We start from the raw sequence: 12,434 nt of genomic DNA, 5'->3' as shown, positions 1-12,434 counted from the left end.
TCCCCTTTTCTCCTCTCTCTCACAGATTCCAGTAAGATTATGGCAGAGTACAGCCACATACAAAACCAGCTGGAATTACAAAATACTAGTTTAGGAAAAAGCTCTGTGATGAATTCCTTTGAAAATGATCTCCAGGATATTATGGATAGCCTCAACCAGAAGAAATATTCATCAAGCCTTAAATTTAAAACAAATGGGGACTCCTCTGGTTCCTATTTAACCCTATCACAACCTGTGCCAGCTAAACCTAGCCCTTCATCTAGTGTTAAAAATATACATTCCGCTACCAAAATTCAAGGATGTAAACCTTTTTCTGGTGAGAGCCCTTATCTTTCAGATAAAAATGTCTCTGTAAAGCATATTGGTTTCACTTCTCCATCCTCTACTGGGTACAATCTGGGAAGGACAGACTTCAATATTCATGCCAACAGAGAAAATGAAAAACTCTTTGGACATGTGGATAAGTTTCACTATTCAAAATATAGTCAAAAAAATAAATCGTATGACAATGTCTTCTTCCCAGCAATGCTGGATGGGAAGAAGAACTCAGGCTCTCTTCTTGCAATGTGGAATGGAAGCTCAGGTAGTGAAATAATTCTTTCACCTGTTAGCAGCTCAGGAGCCGCAAGCATGCCTTCCAGCCCAAAACAAGGCAGGAGAATGAATATTCAAGACCACCTAATCCTTCATTCAAGACCAGTTAAGCATAAGGAGGCCATGACTGAGACTCTGGGTTCAAGAACTAGGAAGTATTCTGGTGGGTCACTGGGTCATATGGGAGTTTATAGTCGTTCTTTGCCTAGATTGTACAAATCGACAGAAAGCCAGCTGATGCCATTAAGTTTGCCTCCAAGAAATTCTCTTGGTAATTCCAAAAGAAAAAAACATGGAGAAAAAGATCTACCTCAAAGTGCATTAGATGCTGATAATTACCTTAATTTTTCTTCTTGCAGTTCAGGAGTGTCACCATATACAAATTCTGTGTCTGACAGTAATTCTTATGTTAGTTCAACTCTTAGTGTTCCTGCAAGCCCCCGAATAGCTAGGAAAATGCTTTTAGCATCTTCCTTCTCCCATGTTTCTGATGATTTTGGTAGATTTGGACTCTCAGGGACAAGTCCCAGTAACTCTTTTTCCCCTGTGGATCATGACAGAACATTTTCTGTCAGAAGAAACATTTCCACTAGTTCCATGGAGTTTGATGAAACTGACCTGGAAAACTTCAGACAGACACCTACCTTACGGGAGAGAAAGAACAGTATTAGTTCAATTTCTGGAAGAGATGACCTAATGGACTATCACAGGAGACAAAGGGAAGAGAGGCTTAGAGAGCAGGAGATGGAACGACTGGTAATTTTTCTTTTCCTTTTAGTTTTCACCACTGTTTAATGGTTGCAAAATTAACTTTCCAAAGCAAACTGTTGAGTATACAGTAGATGCAAAACATCTGCTGCTGTATTTTGAAATTCAAATACATGACCTTGTGTGCTGGTGGCTTGTTTACTATGTCAGTCTCTAAAGTTAATGGGTATATAGTATGCTACATCAACATATCAGATGGTATCATTCAACCATCTGGAAAAAATGTAGGAAACTCACAGAAATTATGGTAGTTCAATCTGTGGGTTCCACCAAAATATCTATGTACATCTATGTACATCAAACTCACAAATTGCATGGCAAGAATCTGACAATCTTTTTAATTTTTTCCCCCCAAGTTGATGGCACTGTTTTGTGGTAAACACTGGGTAAAAAAAACCAAAACCAAACCCAAACCTATGTCTCCACTATAAGATTTCAGGGTCATGCTTCAATAAGCAACAAAGAATTGAACAACAAAATTACCTGATTCTGTATGTCACCACGTATAGTGAGCACATTTGCCTTGCTTGGTCAAGACTTTGCCTCCTGAATATCTTCATCAAAGCATTGATTTCTCTACTTGTTGGTTCTTTCTAGTGATCACAAGGCCAGGGAAGAGGGGAATCATTTCTCTTCCGTAACATGTCCAAAATGTTTGATGCACAAGAAAATGTTAAGATTATACAATGCTTCAAAAATTAAAGGTAAAATAATTAGTTATACTAATCCATCAATTAAAACTGAATAATACCCCAAAAGGAGAAATCATATAACAGAAACACACTATTTGAAAAAAATCAAATCTTACATTTTTTTTAAATTTACATTTAGAATTTGAAAACTTCCCCATGAGAATATTTACCTTTTTGCCCAAATATTTTTACACTTATAGGAAAGTAAAATGCACCCTTTGTTGCAGGAATCATATAAGGTCTTATGTATACACAGAAGTTGCACTGATTTTATTCCATCAGTTTAGAAATTGATGTACTTAAATGGGTGCAGTCTCATTTGTGAACACTCCTAACTAGTTGAAAAGTGACTCTGTATCAATTTAGTTCAGGGGTGGGCAAACTACGGCCCACGGGCCGGATCCGGCCCATCAGGGCTTTGGATCTGGCCCACAGGATTGCCACCACCATGATGCTGCAGGCCCTGCACCGCTGCCGGAAGTGGTCGGCACCATGTCTCTGCATCCCCTGGAGGGGGCAGAGGGATTCGTGTGCTGCCCTTGCCTGCAGGCACCACCCCCTGCAGCTTCAATTGGCTGTGAATGGGAAACCGCGGCCAATGGGAGCTTTGGGGGAGGTACCCGTAGGTGAGGGCAGTGCACAGATCTCTATTGCCCCCACTCCCGCAGGGGCCGCAGAGACATGTCTTAGCCCCGCTGCGCACTGCTGCCACCCCAGAGATGCTCCAGGTAAGTAGCGCCGGGCCGGAGCCCGCACCTTGTACCCCTCCTGCACCCCAGCCCCTGCCCTGAGCTCCCTCCAACCCCCTGCCGCACCCCTCCTGAGCCCCCCATAGCCTTCCCGCACCCCAGGCTCTGCCCTGAGACCCCTCCTGCACCCTGCCCACACCTCAACCCCCTGCCCTGAGCCCACTCCTGCACTCTGCATCCCCTCCTGCACCCCAACCCCTTTCTCTGAGCCCCTTCCTGCACACCGCACCCCCTCCCATACCCCGCACTCCCTCCCACACCCCAGCCCTCTGCCCCAGCCCTACATTCATGGCCCTGCATGCAATTTCCCCACCCAGATGTGGCCCTCAGTCCAGAAAGTTAGCCCACCCCTGGTTTAGTTTGTCAGTTCCTTACACATTTTGAGGTAAATTAAACTAAGGCACTGTTAAACTGATCTAGTTATATGGGTGCAACTTTTGTACGTAGACAAAGCCTGATATCTGCAGCAGAGTTTACTTGTTTCTGCTGTGTCAGATCATTGTATGACAAAATTCAGGGATACAGATGGAAATTTGAGGAAAGAGTGGTGGTTGGCTATTGAATCCACAAATATGCTGATTCAGTGACCACAGATACTCATATAATGAGTATACAGGGTCATGGCCTTTATTCTAGGCCAAGCTAGAGGGCGGTCTCTGGTTGAGGACTGGATTCTGTTTAATTCTTGCCCCTAAATCTTGTGTATTCCTCCTTCCCCCATTCGCCTCCCCAACCTAATTTACATGAGATTCATACCAGTATACAGGTATTAATTTCACCAATGTTAGTTATTTAGAGATACTGAACATATTATACTATAATAGGTATACTCAGAGTTAAAGTCTATTATTATTTTAAAAAACAAAGCAAACATTTTCGAAGTTGGTTGCTTAGAGTAAGGTCCCTAAATCCGTAGCTGGATTTTTATTTTAAGAGGAAAATCCTGGATTTTGGGGGCAATGCTTCTACAGTTAGTACTGCTGTTCTCTCGAAAGTAAAATTCCCGTCTAAAGATATGTTCTGATTCTGTTTTTAGATGAGATGACTAAATCTTTCCTTTTATTTAGCATTTGTTTCTCCCAGCTCAATACTTCCTTAGAATCCTGATCCTATAAAAGGAGAATTAGCCCATGTTTTCTCAGCATGTTAAAATGTGTGAAAGATTGACTGTTTTAGGTGCTGTATGACTTACACATGAAGGAATTTGCTTGTTCTTGATTTAGTCTTCTCTTCAACATCCTGCTGTATATTACTTTTTGAAGTTATCCAGTTAAAGATTGGAAATCAGAACAATACATTTTTCAGGGATTTGAGAGCTTGAACAGTTACTATAATTAGTTAGCCAAACCCTGGCAGGAAGTATATATTTGTAAAAATACCATTTCTTTATACCCTATATATAAAAATCAGCATTGGGTCTCCATGCATTCAGAGCCTGATTTTTTCGAATGGGCTGAGCACCCACAGCTCCTTGGGACTTCTTTAGTTTTAGCTTGATTTTGCACACCTGCTAAAGGTACTTAACCCTTCTTCTTCCTGCTTGATGGAATGTAGATTTGTACAGCATGTTTCCTGTGGAAAAGATGATAGATAACCAAAAATGTGTGGGTTCAAAGTGCTGAGTAGAAGTGTGAGTTGAATGGCTAACCTATAAATGATTTGGGGAAGTCAATTTTTATCCAAATATTTGACCTCTTAATGTGAGGTAGGGTAAGCCAGATAGAATGTGTTTAGAGAAATTCTGGAAATGCAAACATCAGTTTTGAAACAGTGTTTCAGGCATTGTAATACTTTAAAGAGTCAGTGTAGTTTGGCCCACCATTTTCCTTTGAACTAACTATTTTTTTCCTTTTCTTTTTATGGTTATGATTTTTTAAAAAACACGTCTGAAACTGTTTTTTGTGTGTGTTTGCTTGCTATTCACTTGCACAGGCTGGTGGAGAATGTTGAAACTGCAGTCTTTGTTAATCCCTGAATATGAAACGAAATGGTCTGTTTTTATTGTTCCCAGAGAGTTAAACACCGAAGTAAACAAATAGCACAAACAATGAAACATCCATTTCAATTTCTGGAATAATTTTAGCTTCAGTAATGTAACTCTAATTTTGTTACCCATGTGACAAAGTAATTTTCTTTTTAAGAGCAGGGTTTGGTGTTCTTTCTCTCTTTTTAAAAAATGTATGTATCTATGGGCCAGAATCCAAACTGGTGCATGGAGGTGTCAATCAAACCTTCCTGCGCCAGCCTGTTTCCCTGTTTCTCATGAGGGTGGCTGTGTCCCTGATCTTGTCCTCCTCTCTGGATTTTCTGTAATGAGTATAAGCTACAGGGCAGGAAAGACAGCTTTAGGGTTATGGCCAGAATTCCATAAGAGCTATGCTGATCAAGGTTGCTGAGGAGATAGGCTGATTGGACTTTGCATCTTGGAGGAGTGGAGTGTGGGGAGGTTCTGTCAGAATTTTTACCATCAGAAGCCATGTAAATTCTAGCTGAACTTAGCCAAAGTCTTTAAACATATCTCCCCCTCATAAATTGGTTTATGAATGTTTAAAGGGAAGACCTATTAGACAAATAAACATTCATAAAATACCTGGCTAAACCTCACATGTTTGAGTATAGTATTAACCCCAATACGTATTGAAGTTTGAATACAATCAGTCATCTGAATCTAAGAAAAGGAGGGGGGATGAATAGCAGTATTGATTGAAATACTGACTGTAATAAGGAATTATACACAAACTTCCAGAGACAAGTTGGATAGATATTAAGGACAATCTAGGCAAGTTGATACTTAGGTGCTGTCAAATAGTCACAACCTTGTTGGGCAAGTATCAGAGGGGTAGCTGTGTTAGTCTGTAGCTGTAAAAAGCAACAAAGAGTCCTGTGGCACCTTAAAGACTAACAGACACACAATAGCAGATTTAAAGGTAGCCATCCTACAGCAAAAAAACTTCAGGACCAGACTTCAAAGAGAAACTGCTGAGCTTCAGTTCATCTGCAAATTTGACACCATCAGCTCAGGATTAAACAAAGACTGTGCATGGCTTGCCAACTACAAAACCAGTTTCTCCTCCCTTGGTTTTCACACCTCAACTGCTAGAACAGGGCCTCATCCTCCCTGATTGAACTAAACTCATTATCTCTAGACTGATTATTGCCTGCATATTTATACCTGCCTCTGAAAATTTCCATTACATGTGTCTGACGAAGTGGATATTGACCCACGAAAGCTTATGCTCCAATACATCTGTTAGTCTATAACAGGTCAGCAACCTCTGGCACGCGGCTCGCCAGGGGGCCGGGCCAGTTTGTTTACCTGCCACATCGGCTGACCATGGCTCCCACTGGCTGCGGTTCGCTGTCCCAGGCCAATGGGGGCGGCGGGAAGCGGCGCGGGTGAGGGATGTGCTTACCTTGGCGAGCAGCGTGCCAGAGGTTGCCGACCTCTGATCTATAAGGTGCCACAGGGCTCTTTGTAACCTTGTTGGAGATTGTCTAGTGCTGATTTAGAGGCAGTACAATATTTTACCTATAGGTGGAGCCATGTATTTAAAAATTACTATTTGAAATTATGTAAAATATTGTCCACAGCCTATCTCTTGGAATGGATCTGTAAAGCATACTTTTATGCGTCAAGCAGCCTTTCTGGAAATTGGGAATGTAAATTTAAATGAGCAATGAATTAACAAGCAATATGAATATGGAGTTGGAGGAGAACATGTTTTAAGAGACTTGTTTTTCTCAGTTTGCTGAACATTTAAGCATGGTCAAAGTTTATTCTGTAAGTAGGAAATAATACAAAATTAGGTTGAATGTAGAAAGCTTGTGGCATCATCATATTTATATGTGATGTGTTCATGTGAGTTAAAAAGAAATAAACACAGGTAGGACTTTGAAAGCAGTACAGGGGATTCACTCACATATCATCCATTAAAAATAATTATAATTAATTTTACAATTAAATTTTATAGAAGATCTCTGGCTCAATCTTCCATACTGCTTGAAAATCTCAATCACTTTATTTAATCTATCACTTAGGATATTGAAGCATTATGTAAAAAACATTAGTTAGTTAAGTTTTGCAAACAGTGCTGTGAGGTAGCTGAAGGCTAAATATAGATAATTTCTCCCACTGTTTATATTTAGCAATCTTTGTGGTGTTACAGGGCAGCTGTTTAAGAGCAGTTGCATTTAATACAGGAACAAATACCACACATCAGGCTGAAGCCACTAGATGTTTTAGATACACAGGATGTAATTAACCTTGGTATCCTGGTGAATTTCCATCTTAAGTAACACCCCTATTTTTGCAAAATAGTACTGTAGAATCTTTAATGATCCGAAGTGTTAAGGATGACCTTACTTTAGATCTCTTTCAACAGACCTAAATAAATGTAAGCAGTTAACTTATTTTTTCCTGCTCTCTCTCTAACTTTATATGTACACATACACACACACATAGCTTAGTTTCTCCAGCCTTGTATTTAATTAGAAGGTGCACTATAGGCCAGAATAGAAATCAATTTCAATTGAGTTACTTTGTTTTTACACAGAGATCAACATATGGAACCATACGAGGGCTTGAATAATTTTGGACTCCTACTAGCCAGAGTGTGATATGAAAAAGAAGTGCAAGTGTGTGTGTTTGGGTAGGGAAGGAAGGCACCAATCTGAGCAAAATGCAATATCCTGGTGAAAATCTCAGCCTCTGCCTCAAAATGTTTTCAAAAAAGAAAAAAGGTTGGGAGGGTGAGGCTGCTAGGATTCCTGGCAAGTGTACTTTCTGCTCAGGAGCTTCATGTTTGCTGGGTAACTAGTGTCTGTTCTCCAATTCCCCCATCCTTTTCCTGGCTGCTGGAAGAGAAAAAGAGCTTTCTCTCTGGGTTTGTCTACACTGGGAAATTGACCCGAGTAGCTATTATGGAATAAACAATAGCTCTTCCAAAATAGCTCCTCATGTGGACATACTATTCCAAAATAAAAATCACTTTATTCTGGAATAAATAGTGTGCCCACAAAGTGCAGTGATTATTCTGGACTAGAGTGTCCACATGGAGAGCTATTCTGGAATAGTTTATTCTGCCATTTCCCCATATAGTGCTCTTCTGTTTAACTAACCTTTGCCCCCTCCACTATGAGAGTGTGTGTGTGGGTATGTCTACACAGCATTTTGGAACCTGAGACGTAAGCCTACCAGCTCAGGTCGACAGATTTGATGGTATTTGTGCTAACACTCTATAAACTCTGGTCAGACAGTGTTTTGAAGTTGCAACTGGAGAGAGTCCAGAGGAGAAAAAACAAAAATGATAAAAGGTTTAGTAAAGCTGACCTATGAGGGAAGGTCAAAAAAACTTGGCATGTTTACTCTTGAGAAATGATTAGTGAGGAGGACAGGGGACTTGATAAGTCTTCAGAAATATTGAGAGCTATTATAAAGAGGACGGTGATCAATTGTTCTCCGTTCCACTGAAGGTAGGACAAGAATTGAGAAGCTTAATCTAAAACAAGGAGGTTAGATATTAGGAAAACTTTCTAACTACAAGTATAGCTAAGCTCTGGAATAGACTTCCAACTGGGGAATCCCCATCATTGGAGGTTTTTAAGAACAGATGGGAAAAACTCCTGTTAGGGGACAATCTAGGTTCACTTGTTCTTGGCTCAGCACAGGGAGCTGGACTAGATAACCTCTTTCAGCCCTACGTTCCTAGAATTCTATTAAAGAAGCCTCTGCTGTTTCTGTCTTCAGTTTCCCATAAGCTCCTGGATCTGCGATGGGGAGGAGGAGGTGTCTCTCTACTACTCTACCCCATCTCAGTCTCTCTTTTTGAGTCTTTTTCCCCTTTGAATAGCTCCAATTCACATACTCTTGCTGCTTGATGCACCAGGAGGCTGATAAGCTTCTTGTTAGTTTCTTTGCAACTCACAAGGTTCTAAAGAGTAATGGTGGGAACCCTGGTCAGTTTTCAGTCTTCTGCTGCTGCTGCTTGGTAAAGCTCTGAGCATATCAGAGGCATTGGAGCAATCTTGCCTGCTAACAGCGGTAGGCATTGTTGCATTGATTATATCTGGTTCATGTTAACTTGTCAATAATTAGGGGTATAGACTCTATTTCTATATATTTTATTAATGGAATCTTATATTCTGCTAATGGCACTTTCCGTGAAAAGCTTCCTACTTGCTATAGATGACTCATCAAGTGGATTTTGCAAGCCCTGCCCTGATATCTTGATCTGACATCACCATTTTGCATTTATGTAATTCATACACCTGCATGTAAATGAGATTCACAGAAAAGAGGACTGGCTGAAGTGGTTGCCATGACTATCCAGTATAGCTTCATCAGTGCTAACAATGGCGTGTGTGTTAGTGTAATATAGGCACTAGAGTTATACACATCACTTTTCACAGCAGATGACATGGTTAGAACCCTGCATGGATACAAAATTTGTTATCTGTGGATATAAGGTGAGTATCTGTGGAGCTGTAGGGCTCTAGCGACAATAGCAAGATCAGCAGGGCCGTGGTCAGCAACCGGGCCAGGAACTGCATCAGTAAAAGCAGCACTGCCGCTTGCTGACTCCTGCGAGCGGCAGCCCAACATGCTGCTGCCTTTGCCACTATGGTTTCTGGCTCAGTGACTGGCCGTGACCCTGCTGGTCTCATTCATTGTGGCTAGAGCCCTGCAACTCTGCAGATATCTGATTTATGTCCGCAGATAGGGGCAGCTCCAGGCATCAGCATGCCAAGCACGTGCCTGGGGCGGCAAGCCATGGGGGCGTTCTGCTGGTCGCCGTGAGGGCGGCAAGCAGGCTGCCTTTGGCGGCATGCCTGCAGAGGTTCCACTGGTCCCGCAGCTTCGGCGGACCTCCCGCAGGCTGCTGCTGAATCTGCAGGACCGGGGATCTCCTGCAGGCAAGCCGCGGAAGACAGCCTGCCTGCCATGCTTGGGGCGGCAAAATACCTTGAGCCACCCCTGTCTGCAGATATTCACATCCGCTGATATACATTTTGTATCCGCGCAGTGCTCTAGGCATGGTGGGTTAAAAACACAGGCAAATGGTATACACTAGTAGAAAGGAAACTTAAAGGGAAAATGTACTGAAAAAAGGCTTAAAAGTCTTGATTTGAAGCCTCATGAATCAAATGTAAAACAGCACAATCCAATTTGGCATTTTTAATATTTTCTGTAGTCTGTAACCTTAAAGCTAGTATGATACATTCCTTGCATAATTTAGTTTAATACATTTTTATCCACATACCACTTCCTTTATCGCTTCAGTTGCTGGGACATTTTCTTGGCTTGGCAGTTGATTTAAAAATTTATGGCTTGAACTGGTGAATGCAGGTGCGTTGGAACTAGAAGAAGTTGGCTGCAAACAAAGTGATGAAAATAGAATACACGAAATAGGATCAGACAGTAGTTCCTGTGTGTAAGCCTCTTAATACACTGCTGCACATTTTGAAATAGAAATGAGATAACTTATTCCCCTCTTAGTTGTGCAGTAGGGAGGACAGCAAACGACACTATTTTTGATACTGGACATAAGTATTTCTATAACGTGTCTTCAAATATAGAAGTTTATCAGAAACTTTCTGAAAAGTCAGAGAGATTTTTGCCCTAATTTGTGTTTTTCCCCAAGTGTTTTTCTGCATTGTTAAGACTTGTAAAGATACCCAAAATAACCCTGCCTCCCATCAGCTGACAAAGTGGTAGTTTATCATTGCTCCCCTAAGCCTTTTAATGAAGATAGCAAAGAATCCTGTGGCACCTTATAGACTAACAGATGTCTATAACAGGTGCCACAGGGTTCTTTGCTGCTTTTACAGATCCAGACTAACACGGCTACCCCTCTGATACTTAACGAAGATAAAATGTTGTGGTTTTGAATCAGGTATGTCCTGTATTGATGAGGTAGGAGACAGGAAATATATCCTGTCATTGCGGGGGGAATGGGACTGTATGTTCTAATATTGTCTGCCTCATTTCAATCTCTTATGACAATAGTATCAAAGGGCTAGGCCTCACTCAGTGGCAACGGCAAGAGATACATAAATGATGGAGTCCCTGGCCAGCCGTTGCGCAGTGTTTTAGGGATTGGGTTGCTTGCCCTAAAGGTAGCAGCTTGGAGGAAAGGAGGATGAACCTGTTAGGGGAATAAGTAGAGACTTAGAAGCTTGGGGATAGTTGCATGGAGGCCTTTTGGAGACTTTGGTGGGGTGGGGTGTCATAGATTTGGAGTTGACATCTATCTGCTGAATCTGCCACCTGGTTTATTGAAGAATGTATAAAAATTACCATATCAAATCAGACTAGTGGACCATATAGTCCAACAGCTTGTCTCAGACAATGGCCCCAGTACCAGAGGCTTCAGAGGATGGTGCAAGAAGCTCTATAGTGGACAAATTGGAATAAGCTACCCAAAAGGAAAATTTCTGTCTTATTTCTGTTGCTTATGCCCTGAAACAGGAAGGTTTAGATCTTTTTAAAAAAATACATACATCTGTTCTCTTTAACATTAACTGTGGATGCTCTTATCCATGTAATTCTGTAATCCTTCATTGAATCCTACTAAAAGTTAAGTACTTGTTAATTTGTCTTAAGATTTATTACACTCATAGTTTGCTTCAGAGAAACCGGAAAGAGTGTCTTGCTCTAACTCTTCTACTTGGTTCTTATTTCTAATTGCTGCTGACTCAAGTGAGATAGGATTACAAGAAGTTAGCTATCTTGCAAAATCTGATTTTGGATTTACTGCCAGGAAGAATTTGGAAAATGAATAAGCCTGTAGCAATTCTGGCAGGAGGGAGATTCAGAAGAGATGTTGTTGCTGTTGTTATTGTTTTTAAATGTTCTGGGTGATAGTCTAGAAATGTTTCCTAGAGATAAAATGAAAAATGTACAAAAACCTTATTCATTAGTGTTGGTATTAATGCAAAACATGAAGCTACCTTAATGAGGTCTTAATATCTTTAAGTAGGCTTATGGTAACCAGTTTTCCAATTAAATTTTTTTCCTTCTTTTTTTAACAAAAGAAAAAAGGAACTTAAGTCATAGTATATTTTTAAAAATCTAGTAACTTTGTTCTGAATTTGATATTAAAAGAAATTATATATAGCATTACAAATCTGGTTTTGCTTTCTAATAATTTTTAAAAATATTTCAGAGCTGTTCAAAACTTCTGAGGAATTAAGTATTTCTACAATAGCTTGAGCCATGACAGCTTGAAGTCTGTCATAGTTGTTCATATTCTCAATGTTAAGAAAATGGTGTGACTCCTTCATGAGCTTTTATAACTTAACAGTTTGCTGGCAAAGCAATAACCCCATTTTAGGTTCTGTTCCATTTTGGTCAACCTTTGGTCATGACATATTATTTTCCTTCTTAACCTCCTAAGGATCAAAGGTGGATGTCTCCAGATGTAAAGCAACTTACAAAATTGGTGGGGGAGTGTGGAGAAGAAGGGAGAAATGAAAGTTAATGAAACAGGAAATCTTAAAAAAGGGGAATGACTTCTGTGTAAATTGGTTCTATGTAAAATTAGTGTAATAATTTAATCTCTGGGAGGAGCATAGCCAAAAGTACAAAGTAGATTGACACATCTTTTAGATAGTAAGTTGACCCAGTTGTTTT

At 40.5% G+C, this 12,434-nt stretch overlaps 1 protein-coding gene across 14 annotated transcripts in view; it reads left to right on the top strand.

Annotated features, from left to right (window-relative positions):
• Positions 1–12,434, top strand: part of PHLDB2 (pleckstrin homology like domain family B member 2) — a 158,371-nt gene that overhangs the window by 77,100 nt on the left and 68,837 nt on the right. For all 14 annotated transcript variants that reach the window (XM_030581847.1, XM_030581939.1, XM_030581922.1 and 11 more), the window contains one exon: positions 26–1,350. In XM_030581847.1, coding sequence (XP_030437707.1) covers positions 26–1,350 — 1,325 coding nt within the window. The remainder of the gene's footprint in view (positions 1–25; positions 1,351–12,434) is intronic.

The sequence above is a fragment of the Gopherus evgoodei genome, chromosome 1 (genome assembly GCF_007399415.2).
Source record: "Gopherus evgoodei ecotype Sinaloan lineage chromosome 1, rGopEvg1_v1.p, whole genome shotgun sequence".
NCBI classification, from domain to species: domain Eukaryota; kingdom Metazoa; phylum Chordata; order Testudines; family Testudinidae; genus Gopherus; species Gopherus evgoodei.
This window is presented reverse-complemented; position numbering and strand designations above follow the sequence as displayed.